Source organism: Carex rostrata, chromosome 1, assembly GCF_964058835.1.
Source record: "Carex rostrata chromosome 1, lpCarRost1.2, whole genome shotgun sequence".
NCBI lineage: Eukaryota > Viridiplantae > Streptophyta > Magnoliopsida > Poales > Cyperaceae > Carex > Carex rostrata.
In genome coordinates, this window is record NC_135918.1 from 17,445,775 (window position 1) to 17,467,005 (window position 21,231).

The 21,231-nt window shown below is 33.1% G+C and overlaps 4 protein-coding genes across 4 annotated transcripts in view; 3 read left to right on the forward strand and 1 right to left on the reverse strand.

Annotated features, from left to right (window-relative positions):
- Positions 1-4,262: 4,262 nt before the first annotated feature.
- Positions 4,263-6,355, forward strand: LOC144566455 (thiol protease SEN102-like). Its single transcript, XM_078316514.1, has 4 exons — positions 4,263-4,707; positions 4,808-5,040; positions 5,126-5,257; positions 5,864-6,355. Exons 1-4 carry the CDS (start codon positions 4,263-4,265, stop codon positions 6,122-6,124), a joined length of 1,071 nt encoding a protein of 356 aa, XP_078172640.1. The 3' UTR covers positions 6,125-6,355.
- A 2,645-nt stretch (positions 6,356-9,000) lies between these two features.
- Positions 9,001-10,888, forward strand: LOC144566898 (thiol protease SEN102-like). The gene is made up of 4 exons (XM_078316976.1): positions 9,001-9,448; positions 9,789-10,024; positions 10,128-10,259; positions 10,625-10,888. Exons 1-4 carry the CDS (start codon positions 9,001-9,003, stop codon positions 10,886-10,888), a joined length of 1,080 nt encoding a protein of 359 aa, XP_078173102.1.
- A 4,805-nt stretch (positions 10,889-15,693) lies between these two features.
- Positions 15,694-18,630, reverse strand: LOC144568249 (disease resistance protein PIK6-NP-like). The gene is made up of 2 exons (XM_078318573.1): positions 17,761-18,630; positions 15,694-17,622 (listed from the first exon to the last, which is right to left on the reverse strand). Exons 1-2 carry the CDS (start codon positions 18,628-18,630, stop codon positions 15,694-15,696), a joined length of 2,799 nt encoding a protein of 932 aa, XP_078174699.1.
- LOC144561872 (protein-L-isoaspartate O-methyltransferase 1-like) overlaps positions 18,630-21,231 on the forward strand; it is a 54,877-nt gene continuing 52,275 nt past the window's right edge. The window contains exon 1 of the mRNA XM_078310980.1: positions 18,630-18,633. The gene's annotated coding sequence lies outside the window, so the exon portion shown is untranslated. The remainder of the gene's footprint in view (positions 18,634-21,231) is intronic.

Here is a 21,231-nt window from a genome sequence, read left to right on the forward strand (position 1 = left end):
TCAGAACGAGTCGAACTGAATCAAAATTGAATTCGGCTCAAACAAAAACAATACATTGGAAGAGTCAATCTCGAACAAGCCACAAACTATGATTTTTTTACCAACCCTATTTCTCTCTCTCTCTATATATATATATATTGTCATTGGTGCTTTGTAAAAAAAAATTAAGTAGAATCTGTTTTTTAAGAATTGAATCTTAAATTATGTTGGCAATTTGTTAGCAAAGCACGTCTCTTGCACCAATATTCTTTGGATCAAGGGATCTAATTGCCCCTTTCCCCTCCCCTAAATAATGGAGATTCCATCAATCCATTTTGTTTTCACATCATCTTCTCTTTGGCCTATACCTTACAAAAATGAGAGATTTGGTAACATAAGCATCATGAGTGATTTATTATATTGTTGTTATTGAAACATAAATCTAAGATCTTTCAAAAATTACTTATTTTACAATTTATTAGTTGAGCTATTAGCTGGATTTGTTTTTTCAGCTTAAAAAAAGTTAATTAGTAGCACAATGAAAGATTTTTGTTTCCTCCAAAGTTTTAAATAAAATATTTTAGTGATTTCATGAACTTCATTTCACCTTCTGTTCTCTTTTACTTTTTGGTCTTTCAAGTACTTCACAATTTTCATAATTTTGCAATTAGATTTCATAATTTCACAATGCGAAAAATTATAAAGTCTCTTATTTCTTTTTATTTGTGTAGCTTATTATTTTGACAAAACAAGTTAAAGTAAAACTTGATGCCACGTATTGTCAATATTTCAATGTAAAATATTAAAGTTCCATCCAAATATTTTAACATTGGTAATTGAGGAGGGCTCAAATGCTTCATTGCTTTCGTGCTTCAAATATATCTCACATCTTTATGTCTGATTTCAAAGTCCAAATAGATGATCCGAACCGTTCAACATCATATCCATATTAAAATATGGTTATTGGAGACTTATATTTTTTGAAAGTTTATTTTTAGATAGGTACAAAATTATTGTTTTTGGATGGTCCAAAAATTTCTGAAAAGTAGTGATTTTTTACCTATCTAAAAAAATAGTAAATTATGATCCTATCAGTGTTGCTTGACAGCAAAAATAAATTATGATCCAGAGTTGATTGAATTCTTGCCTAAAAGCCCAAATCAGCAAAAAAAAAAAAAAAAAAAAACTCAAATCAAGAAAAGAACGAGTTCAATCTTGCCTATAGAAGAGAAAATTTTGTTTTTCCTTTCAATAAACACAAAACCCCAAAATCAAATAATATGAGATCCATGCCTGTTTGCATCACAATATATCGACTCTCCAAGAAAATCCTTTCTAGAGAGACACATGAAGCAAGGAAACCTAGAACTGGAAGCGAGGCTGCATGGGGAGGTGATTCAGGGTTTATGAGAAGAAAGGCGACGGAGAAAGGAGTATAGGCGATCGGAATGAAGATGAGAAAAGAAAAAAGGAAAGAAGAATGGGTGGGTGGGGGCGAGACTCGAGAGGCAGCAGCCGCGTGCGCAAGCGCGACTTGGCCAGAGAGAGAGGACGGGTGATGTTGTAGATCTAGGGTTAGTATTGCCTAGGTAAGGGTTATGGGGAGACAGACAAGACACAGGCTCTCTCTGACTTGAGAAACAAAAAGTTGTGCTATTAAGACCTACTTGAGTTATACAGGAATCAAGATACGCAACAAAGAAAAAAAAAAAAAAGTTCGGTTGGTTCAGTACATTCGGTTCTGGGATTTTTAAAACCGAACCGAACCAAACTTATTAGTCGGTTTTGAAAAATCAACCGAACCGATCCATTAAACCGAAAAAACCGAACCGTTTAATCCGAACTAATTCGGTTCGGTTTAAAATCGATTAAACCGGATCCAATGAACACCCCTACAAGGCACTAGTCTAGTATTAATGACAAATTATATAAGTAGCTATAAGAATATTCCCTGTATAAAGGAGTTTTTGTGAATATATTTAATGAATTACATAAATTTGTATTTTTATATAATTCACACTTATTTGTAATTTATATAATGTATATGGTTCATATTTGTCAATTTTTTTTATAAAATACACACTTAAGTTATTAATTGTTTGCCTGGTAGAATATAATTCCACATGTGATATGATGAAATTAGGTGCCAAACTTTTATACCTATTAAAAAGGTTTTTCTTTTCACATTTATCCCTCAACAACCTAAAATATCTCCTATGTATATATGTTTGATGTTTCATTTTTTTTCCTTTAATTTGTTTATCATCTTATCATCTCAACATGTATGTATCAGAAAATAAAATAAAATTGCTGCCTCTCCATATTATGAACTAATGCATGTACTTGTTTGATAAATAATATTGGTAAGCCTGGTCAGATTCCAAAATATAATTCTGACTTTTTCCTGCTAATTAACTTATGGATAAGATCAAGTTTTTAATTACCTGACTTGGTCTTAATTAGTTCTAAGAACGATTAGCTAAATAAAATTTTGGAAGTCCAAACCTTAATCATATGTGGAAAGATAAAGATGAACCTTTCTTTTCAAACTTCAAAAGCATGATAAACTATATAATGATAAATTATTATTTTTTCAAGATTATATTTTAATTTTCCTTTGCACTAAAAAATCAACATTTTATAAAGGATTCTTTATGAATATTTAAAGGATGATACATGCTTTCCATCTCTATCTTAAAAAATAGTTAGGTGGCTATCCATGAATTTCTATATCAGAGATAAAGGATTAACCTCCCAAATTAAAAAAAAAAACTTGATAAATTATATAAACTAGTAAATAATTTTATCAAACTTTAATTCTACTTTGCACTAAATTTAAGGTCTAATGAAAAAAGGATAAGAGCCTTAAAGACGGTGGGGGAAACCATGGAAAGAAAACTCGGCCGAGTCGGACCGGAATCAGACATGGCCGAACCGATTTTCAGTGAAAAACCAGCTGCGTCGGCCGATTCAACTGAAATTTTTTCCCGAATCAGTCTGATTTTCAAGATTTCAGCCAATTCTCTTACAATTGAAGCCGATTCTGCTTTTATTTTGGCGTTAATTTGAGTTTATCATTGTCGATTTGACGATTTGAGAAGAAAGAAAAGTGGTCGTCGATTTGGGAAGAAACGGGTTTATCTGTGAGGATGAATCACAAACTATTTGTTGAATATACTTCGTGCATAGTTTTTTAAGTGTAGAAAGTTTTAAATTTGTAGTGGTTCATGGTGAACCTTGACCATTTTATATCTGGGCCCAATAATTTATTCTCTCTCTCTGTTTTTTTTTTTTTGAGAAACCTATTTGTGGTTGGGTCCGTTGGGATCATGTTTCTAGTAAATATATTTTTAATTTATTTTTAAAATCATATTTCATTCCAATCCAATTATTCTTACTATACATTTTAAATGTTTGTATTATATGATATTGATAAATTATTTGAGTGTAATATTTTGACAATTTTTTATTTTTAAGTACAAAATAAGCTTCTGAAAAAAAAAAAATTGAGTTTCTGATCCGATTTGACTGATTCTAACCGATTCATTTGATTTTGATTCAACGGTCAAATAATAGATTCCAATACTAATTCTGATTTTGCAAACTATGGGGGGAACCACATAGATTCACATAGAACAATTGATCCCTCTAAAAAGAACACGTATATGCTTCTATCTCTATATTTTTCTCAGTTTTTTTTTTAAAATATACTTAAATTTTTTAAAATGATAAAAATATGCCTCATCCTAATTTTTTTTGTACAAACTATACTTTTATTTTATTTTTATTTTTTTCTGAAATTTTGTTTTTATATTTGATATTTAAATTATCATAAATTCTGCCTCATCCTACTAAATTTTTTGGCAGCCTGTTTTAGAGTCTGTTTTTAGGGGAAATTTAAGTCAAAATTAATCGGTGTTTGATTTGCTATGGTGAGTCTATGACATCATATAATTATTCATATCTTTAACATAAGCTAACTGCTAACACCAGCAAGAACATGCAATTTATGCATGTACTTAATTTTGAAAGTGTTAATTTGGGGTCCCAAATGATGTGGCCACATAAAATCCAAATTCCATGATGTCTCTTCTTGCGCATTGCCCGGGTATATTTAAAATTTAAAATTTTATGTGCTTGTTCTTGCTAACAAGTAATTGACCTCAAAACCCCTATTACATGTCAAAACCCGTATTACATGGGTTTCTTTCTTCTATAAAAGAAAACCTCCTCTAAACACAAAAACCATTCAAATTTCTTCTACTAATTTCTACAACCACACAATGGCAAAAGCTATTTTCGTCATAGCTCTCATTCTTGCTTTATCCATAATTCAATCATCCGCCATACCATTCACCGAAAAAGACATCGAGTCTGAAGAAAGCTTCAAAGATTTATTCGAGCGGTGGCTATCTCACTTCGGCTTGGTGAGAGACCTCGATTTTGACAAAACCCAAAGGTTCAATGTGTTCAAGGACAATGTCAAATTTATTCATGAGTTCAACAAGCAAGGCCACGATTACGAGCTCGCACTAAACAAGTTTGGTGCCATGACAAAAGAGGAGTTCCGTAACACGTATGCCGGTTCAAAGATTGACCACCACAAGGCGCTACGGGGTGAGCGCCATAGTGACGGTTTCTTGTACGAGATGGTTAAAGACGTTCCTGCTTCCGTTGATTGGAGGCAGAATGGGGCCGTTACCCCAGTCAAGAATCAAGGCCAGTGTGGTAAGTGTATTGTATTTCTTATGATAATTTTGTTTATGGTTTAATTCATAAAAGAAGAACCTTAATAATCATCTTATGTTTTGAATTGTGTGATCTCTAGGTTCATGCTGGTCTTTCTCGACAATTGCTGCTGTCGAGGGAATAAATTACATTAAGACAAAGAAACTGATTTCCTTGTCAGAGCAACAGTTAGTCGACTGCTCGAAACAGAATAGCGGTTGCAACGGTGGATTGATGGATTATGCTTTCGATTACATCAAGAAAAATGGAGGTGTCACCACTGAGTCTAATTATCCTTACACTGCAAAGGAGGGGGCATGCCATCCTTCCAAAGTAACTTTTTTATCTTCTGTTTTTTTTTTCTTCTTCCAAAATATTGGTCTTAAGCACCAATAATGTTTATTTTCTAAATATACAGCCAGCTGTAACAATTGATGGTTTTCAAGATGTTCCCCACAACGATGAAAAGGCATTGTTGAATGCTGTTGCGAATCAGCCTGTTTCGGTTGCTATTGAAGCAAGCGGACGACCTTTCCAGTTCTACTCCAAGGTATTTCTCAAACTAAACCAGTAATAATATTAATACTTATGATAAATTTGAATTAGCTTAATTCAATTACCTACTGTACCATAAATCCATAAGAAATGATATTGTAGATGTTATATGCATAGCGTACTACGGATTAATATTTTCGTTTCTAAAGTCCAAATAGTTGATTTGAACCGTTCAACATGATCTCCAAATGAAAATGTATTTGTAGACTAAATTTTATACCTTTTAGAATTTTTTTAACTATTTGTTTAGATATATAGAATATCACTGCTTTAAAATGGTTTAGAATTTTTCTGAAGGTTAAATGGTTTAGAATTTTTAGATCAATTGATTTTCTACCTATATAAAAAATAGTTAAAAATTCTAAAAAATGTAAAATTTAATTTACAAGTACATTTTTATCTAGAGATCATGTTAAATAGTTCAGATCGAGTGTTTAGACTTTACAAATAGAGATATTAATCCATAGTACGGACCATTATGCGCTATGCATAGTACCATAGCCTCATTCAACAATAAAAGTAAAAATGTCTACATCTCTTTTGATCAATCCGTAAGAAATATATACTGATATAATTAATCAATTAAAAAAAATCCTGGCAGGGTGTCTTCAGTGGGCCATGTGGCACTGAGTTAGACCATGGTGTCGCCACAGTGGGGTACGGTGCCACGCCAGATGGCACCAAGTACTGGATCGTCAGGAACTCGTGGGGCTCGAGCTGGGGTGAAGGCGGTTACATCAGGATGAAGCGTGACATCAAGGACAAGACGGGACTGTGCGGCATTGCCATGCAGGCCTCATATCCGATCAAGACCTCCCCAAATCCTATCTCTAGCGAGGATTCAGGCAAGGATGAAGTCTAAGCAAGTTGGATACCGACTCGATGAAAGTTTGTCAATTTAGTGATAGTGTTTACTAGATTGATGTCATGTGGTTATTCTCTTTTCAATAGATTTTTGGTTTTGTACTGTTATGATGATTTGCAAATGTTGCATTTATGTTTTTTTTTCTTTGATTCTTGCATGTGCAAGCTCAGGTTATTGTTTCTTGCAATTGTTGTATGTAATAATATATAAATGAACTTCTTTGCTTCATACAGTATTTTTATTTCCTGTGGTTTTATTCAGTACCAGTTAGGTATCAGTGAGAATTTACTATTGGAAGAAAGAGTCTCAAACTTAATGATGAAGGAATCTAAATCAAGAATAAATATAAGAATTACAACTTATAAATTATGCAACATTTTTTTAGAGCCAACATGTTTAAAGTACATTGTATTGAGATTTTGACCTGCTCCCACACACAACAACAACAACAAAAAGAAGATACACAGCAATCAGTGGCGGAGCCACAGTGGCACAGGGGTAGGCAGCTGCCTACCCCTGGATTTTTTTTTCTTCTTTTGACTAGGTTCTTCGATATGTCTTGCCTATCTCTGAATTTGATTTTGCTTACCTCTGGATTCAATTCGGAGTACCAATTGTCAGTTCATATCTCAGAGATGGTTTGTGAGTTGTTTAATCTAGTTAGGAAAGAAATGTATTTTTAAATCTTTATTCAATTCGGCAATGCACATGCAATTTTACAACCGATTCAATAGACAGAATGCAATTTGGTAGGCGGACGAAGGCAATTCCAATCCGAACTCATTTAAAAAAAATATTCGAATCCGATTTCTGCCCACCCCTGACTCAAATCCTGGCTACGCCACTGACAGCAATGGTATTAAAAAAGATAAGACCCTAAAATAAAAACCAATGTACGTACTGGTACAGTTGTCTTTTGCTCAAATACCACAAGAGTTTATCTATTCGCAGAAAGCGTAAAGAATCGATCAGTACGTCTTATGAGCAGCTTTGCATTAATTAGATTTTATATATGAGTAAGGCTACGGTGCTGTGGGTTGCATAGTGGGCCTCTATGCAATGGTTCAATATTTGAGTTTTCAAAATTCTAACGGTCGATCGAAACCGTTCAACATGATCTCCATATGAATATGTACTTGCAAACCAAATTTTACATTTTTTAGAATTTTTTTACTATTTTTTTAGATAGGTAGAAAATCACTTGATCTAAAAAAATTCTACACCATTCAGATATTTGATTTCCTACCTATCTAAAAAAATAGTAAAAAAATTTCAAAAAATGTAAAATTTGGTTTGCAAGTACATATTCATATGGAGATCATGTTGAACGGTTCAGATTGACCGTTAGAATTTTGAAAACTCAAATATTGAGCCGTTACATAGAGGCCCTCTATGCAACCCATAGCACCGTAGCCTTACTCTTTATATATATATAGGGTCCGGCTAATTTGTTGCCGGCACCATTTCTGTCCAAGGTGCTGTCGCCCCTTTTTTTATTTTGTGATGTCCAAACAACAAATCCAAACTGTTAGATGTTTAATCTATATTATAATCTACTTAGAGACCAAATTTTACACTTTTTGAAATTTTTTTACCATTTATTAAGCTGGTTTGAAAACCGCTGATTTCAATACTGCAGAAATTTACTGAAAACAGCGGTTTTCAAACTAGCTTAATAAAAAGTAAAAAATTTGGTCTCCAAGTAGATTATAATATAGATTAAACACCTAACTGTTTGGATTTGTTGTTTGGACATCACAAAATAAAAAAAGGGGCGGCAGCACCTTGGGCAAAAATGCTGCCGGCAGCAAATTAGAGATGGGCTATGGTGCATTGCAATGCATGAACCCCCTTATGCATTGCACTATAACTCACGATTTAAAGTCCAAACGACCGATCCGAACCGTTAGATGTTTAATCCATATTGAAATGTGCTTGGAGACCAAATTTTACATTTTTTGAAATTTTTTTACTATTTATTAAGCATTTTTGAAAATTGCTGTTTTGCTGTGAACAGTAAAAAACAGTAAAATTTTCTGGACCATCAGATCAGCGACTTTCAAAATTGCTTAATAAATAGTAAAAAAAAAATCCAAAAAATGTAAAATTTGGTCCCCAAGCACGTATTTATATGAAGAACAAGATGAACGGTTCGGATCGGTCGTTTGGACTTTAAATCCATGATTTATAGTGCAATGCATAAGAGGGTTCATGCATTGCAATGCACCATAGCCCATCTCTCTCTCTCTCTCTCTATATATATATGTATATAATTCTCACTAACTCTAAATTGATGTTACCATAGTAAATTAATTATATAAATTTCTGAGTGAAATTAATTCGAGCATACTTTCAGAAGTTTTAATTCCAAAACATTGTATACGACTCGAACAATTCAATTTATTTCAAAAGTTTCCATGAAAAGTTGAATTTCTACATTTAGATCAATGATTTATACTCTTAAAACCATTTACACCTAATTTCTCTAATATTTTCTGATATCGATACACTAAACTTTTCACCTTTCAAAATTCATTCTTCTTTGTCTATATATTCTCTTCCAATTCTGAGATATTTTCTTCATTAGAAAAAAAGAAGATAAAAATTGACCTATCACATTATATCAGTAATATAATATATTACAACTTCTCACCTATAACAATTTTACCAATATAATACTAATTAGAAGGATGATAATTAACAATCTGACAGCTAAATTTATTAAATTTGATCCTCGATTGTATCATCCAAACTCCCCCTCAGCACCATGAATTTCTATTTATATAAAAGAAACTCTTTTACAAATAGTCAAATACAAAGCAATCAACTTATATATTTCTAACTTTAATTTCAAAATCATACAGCAAAGAAAAATGGCAAAAAGGATCATCCTCATGGCCACACTATTTGCTTTGTCAACAATTCAAGTCACTGCCATACCTTTCACCAAAAAAGACTTAAAAACTGAAGAACGCCTGAAGAAACTATTCGAGAAATGGCGATCGCACCACAGTTTCGAGTGGGACCTCGATGAAAAGGTTAAATGGTTCAATGTATTAAAAAACAATGTCAAATACATTCATGAGTTCAACAAGCAGGATCAGTCGTATGAACTTGCACTAAATAAGTTCGGTGCCATGACAACAGAGGAGTTTAGAAACACGTATGCTAGTTCAAAGATCGATCATCACCAGTTGGTACAGGGCAAAGCTCGAAATTCGGGTAGTTTCCGGTATGAGAAGGTTAGTAAGAAGATTCCTCTGGCAGTTGATTGGAGGTTGAAGAATGCTGTTACTACAGTGAAGAATCAAGGCCAGTGTGGTACGCTCTTAAATATCATATAACAAAATTTCTAGTTAATTATGATTAATGATAAAAATAAATCGTACAAATCTTAATTATTTTTAATTAAATTTATGAGTGAGGCTTTGGTACTATGGATAGCGTAGGTTGGCCCATACTGTGGTTCAATATTTTCGTTTTTAAAGTATGAATAGTCGGTCTGAACTGTGCAACATGATTTTTTGTAGATCAAATTTTTAATTTTTTAAATATACTCATACCAAAACTTAATGAGTGAGGTTATAATAATTCTGTCAAAATAATTTTATTTTTGAGATAATCAGCATCAATTTTTTTTTTTTAAATATTTGTTATCCAGGGTCTTGCTGGTCATTTTCAACAATAGCAGCAGTAGAAGGAATAAATTATATTAAAACAAATGAACTAGTTGCCTTGTCAGAACAGCAACTGGTTGACTGTGACAGATTGCAAAATCAGGGATGCAATGGAGGATTGATGGATTATGCTTTCAACTATATCAAAAACAGTGGCGGTGTCACGACCAAGAGCGCCTACCCTTACACTGTACAAGAAGGAATTTGTCATGCTTCCAATGTAAATTTTTCTTATTTTGATTTTTGTAATATGAAATCAAGTAACTGGTTAGGAGTATTTTTCTCTAATTTATCGATTAATGAAGTATTTTTTTTTTATACAGCCTGTTGTAACAATTGATGGGCATGAAAATGTTCCCCACAACAATGAAAAGGCATTATTAAATGCTGTTGCGAATCAACCTGTCTCTGTTTCTATTGAAGCAAGCGGACGACCCTTCCAATTCTACTCCATGGTTTGTACCAAATTCATTAACAATTGATAAATATGTAGCATGTCAGGTAACTTGGCTTGTCTAATGTACCTTACTATTAACTAAGGACTTACTCGCTTTCTGGTACTGAGATTTTACCAGAATCATCTCGCTTTTGATGTTGTTTCCAAACCTTAAGAACTAAGTTTCTCACTCTGAATTCAGATCTGGTAAGGTACTTGACCTTGTCAGGTAAAATTCATACTGTTTAATATAAGTTTGCACGGATCTTAAAGCGGACCCCTATTTCCAAAGAGGCCCGAAATACTTTTGGCCCGGCTTTGACTTTCTCTCATGACATAAGAGTCTTATTTTTATTAATTAATTATTTATTTTAATGATGACAGGGTGTCTTCATGGGACCATGTGGAACCGATTTGGATCATGGAGTTGCGGTGGTTGGGTTCGGGTTCACAGAAGATGGCACCAAATTTTGGACCATGAAGAACTCATGGGGCATTGATTGGGGTGAAGGCGGCTACATTCGGATGAAGCGTGACATCAAGGCCAAGTCGAGGCTGTGCGGCATTGCCATGGACGCTTCCTACCCCGTCAAGGACTCGCCTAATCCGATATTATCTAGTGAGGATCAACGCAAGGATGAACTCTGATACTGTTCTATGTATTGTGTACCAGTTAGTTGCGTGAGTTATAATCTAATAAAAACATTGTTTTAAAATTGTTGTGTTGTATCTAATTTCTTGTTTTACTTGGCTGTTATCTTATGTTTTATTTTTATTTTTGATAAGTTCAGTTTAAATAATATTATCAGACATTACGTTATGGGTTTGTATGAACAAATTGTTTTGCTAAAGTATATGTTTAAATTTATATATGTCAGTTGTTATATTCTCAACATAACCCCTAAAATGTACAGCATAATAATACCACGCCAAGTTATACAAAACAAGAAAAAGAAGAAGAAGAAAACATCTAAAGACTTGAAGTGATGTTTGTTTGGGCCTTTTGAGGGGTGAATTGTCGTATGCGGGCCTCAGCCCATGTTCTCTCATGCTACAAAAGGCCAACCAGTGCTATGGTACTGGGCCCGGATCCTCTAAAGTAAACCGTTTTTTAGTTTAGATCTGGGCCGCCCGATTCGAATCCGGGTCAATCCGGTCCGAGATGGAGTGCATGGGGCTTTTGTAATCTAACGGTCAGGATCTAAACTCAAAAACTGGGTTAATTTAGGAGATCCGAACTCCTATGATACTACGGATCTATGTTTTCGTTATCAAAATTCAAATAATCAATTTGTACGTACCATTCAATATGATAAAATATTTATACATTCTTTTTAATTTATTTACTATATAGAAATTACTATTTTTGAATGGTCTCGAATCTTTAGAAAATTAATTAATGTCTACTTATCTAAAAAATAGTAAAAGAATTTACAAAATGTAGAATTTAGATCAAGTAATTAATTTTCTACCATTTCATATGGAGAACTTGTAAAATAGTTTAAATCGACCATTAAATTTTAAATAATAAAATATTAATTCATAATACAAACTAAATATAGGCTATGCATAATTCACTCTAATTAAAATCTGACTAGTCATTCCATGGCTCCATTGTACTATGTCGGTACTATAAATAACTTGAAATAATTGCTGGACGAAGCTCTCTCTCTCTCTACTTAGCTTTTGCACAATGAACATCAATTTTTAATATTTTTCATTCACATATTTAGCTTGTGATTAGATTTAGACCAAGTGCAGCTTGGATTAATTAATTAACTATATATCAGACATTTACTATGTCAAATATTGTTGTTATACACCATAAATATCAAATAGGATGGCCTTAAGATTTCAATATCTGTACATCTCTATATTGATTTTTTGTTTTGTTTCTGAAAATTGCGGTTAGCAACACAAAAAATGAAATTTATTTTGTGAAGGAGTATTTTGTTTGATGGTTTTAAAAGAGATGACATTTTGTAACATTTCCCTATAATAAATCCTTTTTAATTATTTTGGTAAATTTTGGTAGAGCTTTAATCATTACATAATCTACTCTATAGAATTTTCATAAATGTCGCAAATTCGCTCACATTTTGGGGGTAAAAAGTTACATCACCAATTGTTTCAAGAGGAGGGTTCAAATGCTTTCATTTTTTGTGCCTCCATCATGCCTCAATTTTTAAAAACTTTAATAACTCAAAATTAAATTATAAATGTCAAAATAAAACCATTAGATATTATCTATGTTATTTTCTTTATAAGTTCATGTTATATTATCACATTTCAATTTTGATTTTATGTCAATTAATAAGTTACAAAATCAACGTCTAGAAATTATCCACATTAGTATATTTTTTTACAATCTCTTGATGATAACCAAAACAAAGTTGAAATGTCATAATATTTTACATGTGCATAGATAAAATGATGTAGATCATATCCAACGGTTTTATTTTGACTTTTAAGTTTCAAATTTTGATTTATTAGAGTTTTTAAAAATGGAGGCATGATGGAGGTACACAAAATGAAGGCATTTGAACCCTCCCCTTGTTTCAATTAAATTACATAATCAAGTCTTGTGTCCCGATTAAATAATTAGTACGCTCATTTGTTATACTCGTTTTGTTTTACATAATTCTGACATCATTTTAGGAAATTATGACAAGTGAGTGACTAGTACTTACCAGTGTTTTAAAAATCGGTTCTTATTTGGTATTCGGAAAGCCACCGCATACCGCATATACGGTATGCGACAACATATACGGATTTTTATTCGGATTTATATATGTGGATTTTAAAATAAAAATTCATATTAATTTGTATACAAAGAAAGTATTTATGATTGACTGTACATGTTAAACTGGTGATGAAATGTTAAAATATCGATCCTCATCTCATACTAAATGAAATACTTAAATATTCATATATTGATCTCAATTCGGCCGAATATTCGAATATACGGCCGAATATTCAAAACCGTATATTGAACCGAATACTCATTTTCTATTCGGATTCCAACCGAATACGAATATTTGGCCGAATAGACCGATTTTTAAAACACTGGTACTTACAATACCAAACATTTAGGTTAATTGGTCAAGTTGCAAAGCTGATATATTTTTTCTTGACAATTTTTAGGTGCCCTGATGATGCTTTATCTGTCATTTTAGTTGTGGAATGTTGTATTATTTATGTATTTCAGATCAAATATTGCTGAATTATCGTATGAATTATTTGTTTTTAGTTTGTAATAAATTATTTGGTTTGTTTCATAGTAGTGTTAATTACAATTATATAACTTTTATTGGTATTGCTTGATGTATACCTCCTTATGTACATTGCATTACCCTGAGTTAATTCTAGTCGAGCAATTCTATTTCGGTCCTGCTTTATATGTAGGGGAATCTTTAAAATCCGTGCCATTTTAAAATAAATGATCAAAATCTCATTCTACCAGGTCAAGTACCTGACTAGATCTGAATTCATACATTATCTGATAATACTTAATTACTAACTTTTTACATAGAAAAATGCCTTTGAAGATGCCTTGAAGCATTAGCAAGAGCAGTAAAAAACAAAACTAAAAAACATCACACTTGTTTTGGAAAGAATAACAGGGGAGATGGGTTGGCACTAGATAATGAGATTTTGGGCAACTACGTCTCACGGAACAATTGTAAGGCATCCTGCGACGCCGAAATGTTTGGCGACCTGTCTCGCCATTATTTTTGGCATCCTGAGGTCGTCAGATTATTTAGTGTAATTCTCAGTTTGGTGATTTCTATTTCTATAGGGCTAGTTTCATGATTTTTTATTTGTCATTTCCTATTAAAAAAAATTTCAGCTCTATTAGGTACATGCAAAAATGCATCTATCGTCTTATCACTCAGGCATTGTTCCTAGTGGTGGGGTGGATCCATGACCTAAAAATTGGGTAGAGATCTTAACAGAGCAGTTTAGACTTCATGCAGCGCACAAACAATATGCGGCACTATTTTGATTCTATAGTCTGTGCACTGCATGAAGCTAAAATTTCTCTGTTAAAATATTTACACCAAAAAATGAATATGTTGACACATACATAAAAATGAAAGACAGATTATTTATTGTGTGTCTGTACCAGTGTAACTTAATTGCCTACAAGTATTTTACCGGAGCAGACAGCTCTTTTGCCACTACGATAATTTTAATATGGAAATTGTTTGCAACTTTTGACTTTGGTATATATGCATATATAATACATGTCCGTCTGTCCACTACTTCACCATTAGATCACATGACTTTTAAATTAATGGATTACGCTGTTGTTGATCAATTTAATTAGAAGACTTTTGTCTGAACAAGGTCTAGCTAGTCCAATAAATAGCCGGACAGCCTGGCTAATATATACCACTTGTTATCAATATATTTAATGAGTTTATAAATTAGATATTAGCTATCTAATATTTTTTTTTTTGCTCTGTATCATTTCTTCTAGGAAAATTAGTTGGGCTTATTTGAAGAAAAACAAAAATTGCTACATCCATTTAGAAGAACTGAAAAATGTTCTGGTATCTACAAATACGATAGATGGGATATTTCGTTGGATCTTTTAAAAGCGGATTGCCATAGATCTTCATCAGCATAATTTCAATAAAATAAAGATAACATTGTTTTTCTATGTTTGAAATTATGCTAAGATTATGAGTGCTTAATTAACTTTGAAAGTTTGACGGTTTTTAAGTTTCTATAGCAGATAATTATTATCTTATTACAAACATTGGTAAAATACTTATTTTTATATGAAATCTAGTAAACAAAATTTTAATCCACATTAATTAGCTTTTGATAAAAAAATAGTATTCTTAACTGGTACTAATCCTATCCCACAAAAAAGACGGTTCTCTGAATAATGGAAGTAAGACTCACTTGGGTCCACCCGTGGAAAGGACGGAGGCCAATTAGTTTACTCGTAATTTAAAATCAAACTTAATAAATAAAAATAATGAAACAGAAAAAATTTGAAAAGTAGAAATGTCACATCCAAATGCCGAAATGCAAAAAATAATTTGAATACTTTTCAGGTTTCCAAAGAAAGATCAGAACAAAGCCCAACAGACAAGTTATCATGAATAAACAAACGAGAAAATCTGAGAGACAGGATCCCAAGAATCTCAAATAATTTTCTCGGACTAAAGAGTAAATAACATAATAGTTTTGTTTCTTCATAGGATGAAAAAAGGTACATCCAAAGAACAAATTATTACAGACTGCAGCATAATAGTATCAAAAGTCAAGAAATTATCTGGTCAATTTATTACACACCAACAAAAGGGAAATAAAATACATTAATTAGGAACAGTACAATGAAGAAAATAACAACAGTTCCATTAATTAAATTCAAACTCGACACGCCATACTTGAGGAATATACAAACGCTTATTACAACCAATACCGGAGCAGTATTTTTATCGAGCTTTAGGTTCTTGAGCTTTAGGTTCTTGAGTTTTACGTTGTTGAGCTTTAGGTTCTTCAGCTTTAGGATCAGTATTTTTAATCAACCTGAGGACGGGTTCTTTTGGATGATTCTTGAGTTGCTCCTCTATGTTTGCCCCTAAATTTTTATTCCTGTTCGTATACCTCACCTCCATCTCCTTGAGTTGTAAAAGAAATTTCAACCCTGACAGCCCATCATCTTTTATATACCAGCATCTGTTGATCTTTAGCTGCTCAAGTTTTTTCAATGATGTTTTTTCAATTGACACCGATTCTAACTCATCTATGTCCTCAAGATTCATTACCTCCAACATTGGAAATGTACCCTTGCTAAAGCATAGTTCCTTCTCACCTACTAGAAATGTGTTTTTCAACATACAGAGAATCTTCAGGTTCGGCAACTTTTCAATGAATTTAATTCCTCCCTTTAGGTAAGTACACTTGAAATGTATCTTCTCCAAATTCTCATGGGAACTGATCCAATCAGGCAATTGGCCATCAATATCGCTGTGTAACTTTAGGCTTTGAAGATACTTGGGTGGAGAAGATACAGCATTTAAGCAACATCCCAGCCCTGATTCATCTTTTGCTTTAAGGACTAATGACCTTAAGTGCTTAAGCCCATTAATCACCACTCCTAATGTTTTCCCATTGTTCTTGGTGAAACCAGTCACTGCTAACTTACGTAGGTTGGTAAGATTCTCCATCTCCTTAGCTAAACTATTGCTCCCAGCAATATCAATGGTGCCAAAATTATTTAGTGACCTTAATTTACCTATTCCTCGAGGAACCCTCACTCCACCTGATAAATGGTCTACTTTGGATTCCTCAAACTTTTCTAAGTAATAACAGGGAAAATTAGGAATCATCCAACATAGTGAAGTGAAGTGTTGAACACCACTTGAAACAAAATTGTCTCCACGTTTGAGTTTTATTTTCTTAGCTATATCATCTAATTTATCTTTCATTGGTGTTTGGTGATAAAAATAGTCATTCGATCCTGCACGTAGATAGCTTAACTTGTGTAGCTTAGTAACTCCCGTTGGTAGTAGGAGTACACATGTGTTTCTAATATCAAGGGTCTCAAGTTCACTAAGCTTTCCCAAAGAATTTGGGAGTTTTTTAATTTTTGTCCCCCTAAGACCGAGGTACTTTAAGAGATGAAGCTTGCCTATGCTCCTCAGGTCCCCATCATTCAAATTTAAAGTGCCTTCTAGATCTAGCACTCTTACCAACTTCATTCTAGGATAACTCAGATAGTCTCCCACCTCTCCAAAAATTGATAAGGATCGCATGTGAGACAGCTTCACTCTTTCTTGGAAATTGTCCCTTGTGCATGGTCCACCTGCGATGACAAGGTGCCTCACCTTATCTGTCATGGTTAAGAGGTATTTATCTTCAAGCAATGACACAATATTCTCATCCACAGCCTTTTCAAGAATCAATTCGTACATCAGATCATGAATGCTACATCTTTTAACGTCCCCATTGACGATTGTGTCCATTTGTGATGGTTGGATCAAATTTCTTCCCATGATATCATAGTAGTTGCTCTTTCCTACCTCCTCTGCTGTCCTTTTACGGCCACCCATTACATATCCATCAGCCATCCATCGCCTTATTATCCTTGATCGTCTTATTTCCTTGTGGTTATGGAAAACACTTAGATACAACAAACATGGCTTGAGATGGTATGGCAAGCGATCGTAACTAGAAGTAAGAATATTGTTCACTACCCCTAGGTTTGGATTATTGGCAAGCTCTGAGCTAAGATTTTCACGCATTGTCTTCCATTCAGCACTTGTTTTAGGTTTGGTGGCCAGATAACTGCCAATAGTTACAATGGCAAGTGGTAATTGACCGCAACTCTTTATAATTAAACCAGCTTCAGTCACCATGTCCTTTGTAATAGTGATGGCTATGCATTCTTTCTGCACTTCGCTATCATGTTCTTCTATCTCAGTGTTACTGGTACCATATTTCATGTCACATTTTCTTTCGTCAAGTGGATCGTCTTTCGTTTCCGAAGGACCAATCACAATATGATAATTGGGGATTTTGTACACTGCTTTGATAAATAGATCCAAAGCATCTATTTCTGAAAGTTCTCTAACTTCATATATATTGTCACTTCGGTGAGATATAGATTCTGCCAGAGGCCTTAATCGTGTGGTTACTATTATCCGGCTCCCATTGACCATAGGTAACACATCCTTTATCTTATTCCATTCCGACGCACTAGAAAGGTCATCTAGTACAATCAAACACTTATTATTTTTTAGATATTCAGTTACCTTCTCTTCTATTGGTTTTTTGGATAATAGCTCTGACTTATTTTCATTGGGATCAAATGGGATTTGCTTAGCTAGACTTTGTATAAATTCTTCCTTGTTGAAAGGATGTTGGACAGTTACCCAAGAAAAATGATTAAACTTATTTCTCAGTTCTTGAAAACCAAAAACCTCTCTGACAAGAGTCGTCTTTCCAAGACCTCCCATTCCTACCACTGATATCACAGCTTCCCCATTCCACTTGAGAATAAGCTGATTTAGTTTTCTCTTAGGTTCATCCAAACCTACAAGCAAAGCCTCTACATTGGCAATCGATTTGGTGGAAGCACTCTCATCGTATGTGTGACCACCATTTCCCTTAATCAGCTGATACCGAAGGTTTCTCTTACTCACATCCTCAATTCTAGTTTTCAGCATCTGAATTTGTTTTGCGATATGATCCCGTTTCTTCACCGAGCACATGATAGGTAGGCAATTTTTTTTCATTAGGTGAACAGAAGCTTCCTGGAGACAATCTTCCACTTCGAATGCCAAATCTTTCACTTGCTTGACCCATATGGTCACGACTTTGTCTTTCTCTTTCTCAGTTGAGGCAGCCTGCAAGAAACCTTGCATCATCTCGAGTTCTTCTTTGATGAAACATAACTCTTTTTGAACCCCTAGCAGTAAACCAATTTCATTTGTGATGGTTGTTATTGCTATTTTTACTACTGAATTCAATGCAGTATTAGCTACGCCTATAGCAGCCTTCTCCATTAATTTCTGATAATGGCCAATATAACAAGTTTCTCTGCACAAGGAAAAAAAAAGCACACTTGAGCAAAAATAAACATCATTACCCAGTTCCTTCAAGTAATTGAGCCAAAGGAGTTATTTTTGTAGACAAAACAATTTTCTTGCTTTTGACTAATAATTAACAAATATAAAATCCATTCAGCCAAATTGTTAGTTCCGCATAGATTAATATAACAAAGTTTAAATTAAGAGTTGATTTACTTTTGCTGAGCTGTTTAACAATGGAACTGAACAATGCTTATTATGTTCCTATTGTTACTAAAAACATTATTTCTATTGCTTTATTGGACAATGATGGATTTATGTTTGAGTTTGAAAACAATGGCTGTTCCATAACTCGTAATGGCTTATTCTAAACTTCTTACAAAGTAGTAAATGATTTATACTTGCTTGATATAGATAGAACTGTATGCAACATTTCCAACAACAAGAGGCTCAAAGTAATGTGATTACTTACATGTGGCATTGTTATCTAGGCTACGTAAATAAGAAACACATCAAGAAATTAAATGCATGAGCATGGATGTCTTGGTTAATTTGACTTTGAGTCAATTAACACATGTGGATATTGTTTATGTGTAACGCCATGTAAATTTAAGTTAAGGTATAAATTAAACTATATTTAATTATATTAGTTAAATGCATTAGTAGACCAAAATAGACTTGAGTCCAATTAATTTCCTACCGTCCATATTTTATAATATGCCTTCAGCCCAACCTAATTAATTAATTTTCTAAGAGCCCATATTTCATTAATTAAATTTCAGCCCATAACTATATATCTTTCTGCTTAAATCACTTAAAACATTTTCACGCCTCCTGTATGTGTTTATCCCTTTCTATGCGCCTCTACAGAGAAAACCCTTCTTTTTATTTTAATACCTGATATATTTCTTCCTTCTCTGTTCTCACATCAACCCGTCCTTTCACCTATTCAAAGAAAATAATTAAACACATTATCTCTCTATGTTCTCTGTTTAAAGCCTCTTCAAGTCCACCGCTGTTGTATCTTCCTTTCTTCTAGGTATATCTAAATTGTCTTATCTACTAGGTATCTAATTTGTCTTTTTCGTTAATTAGCATATACTGTAGTTCTTAATTTCTACAAAATATCTCAATTTTTATGATTCTATTCACATGTATTTCATCCTTATAATTTTTTGTCATTTCGTTACTGTAATAGATCATATCCATTAATTATTTACTCTTTTGCGTTTTATTCATAATCACTTTAATGTTATATCAACTTTTTGTTTATCAAATATAGTCTCTGTTATAACTAAGCATACAAACGTATTTTATAGTTAATTGTAATTTTATAATTTCGTATCTAACTTCTTTAAAATTTTCTAGATTTTGATTATTTATTTAATTTCTAATTTGGTATTTCAATGAATTTAAATTTATTACCAATCATTTTTAAATAATGAAACAGTAAGAAATTTATTAATTAGAAACTATATTAATTAAAGTTGAATTAAATAAATTAGGTTCGGGAATAGAGATTGAGGAACGTGACGAACGTGAAGAGTACGCTCGAGGAACCTACGAAATTCAAGGTGCGGTGTATTTCCTGGATAGTTGTTAAATTACTTTACCGTTTTGGTTAAATATTTATTTTTATAGTTCTGTGATGAATGGTGCATTTGAAAATCTAAGGAAAGATCACATGATTGTTATTGAAATGGATTTTTGAAATGAACGTGATATATGTGAATAGAAAAGGTTAGAATACAATAAGTGAACAGGGGCCGATATGTTTTACATATCGGGATGTATACATTGGGTCCGGTGTTCGACTAGACCCCTCGTTAACGTGACTGTAGGTGAAAGCGGTCCTGTCACGGGTCAAAACTTAGCGGAAAGCCGGATGCACCGTCTAATGAGACAATCAAGACCTAGCGGAAAGCCGGATGCACCGCCTAGTGAGACAACTAAGACTTAGCGGAAAGCTGGATGCACCGCTTAGTCAGGCAAAAGAAATGTGAATTAAAAAGGAAAAATAGATGTTTTTGATTAAATAACTAAATTGGTGCATCATTGGATAGATTTCATTAATTGAATTTGAATGAGAAATTTATATTTGATATCTAAAGTTAATTTCACAAAGATCCGGGCTGGAACTAAAAATCCGCACGGAGAGTTTTTGTTTGAGCTCTCATCCGTACCACTTTATTTATGTGGGTTCCAGGTGACGAAGACAACGTGGCTAGGCGAGGTGAGGAGTAAAATGAGAAGGCAAAGCGTGGATAAACTATTATATTGCCACTTTGTTTATTTGTTTGTTTGAATACAAATAATGAATATGGTTATGAGACATTTATATAATAACCATGTCCATTTATGTCCTTTGTATCAAAATACTTGTGTGATTTATATATAGATTTGTGGCAGTATATATATTTTATTAAAATTTTATTGATG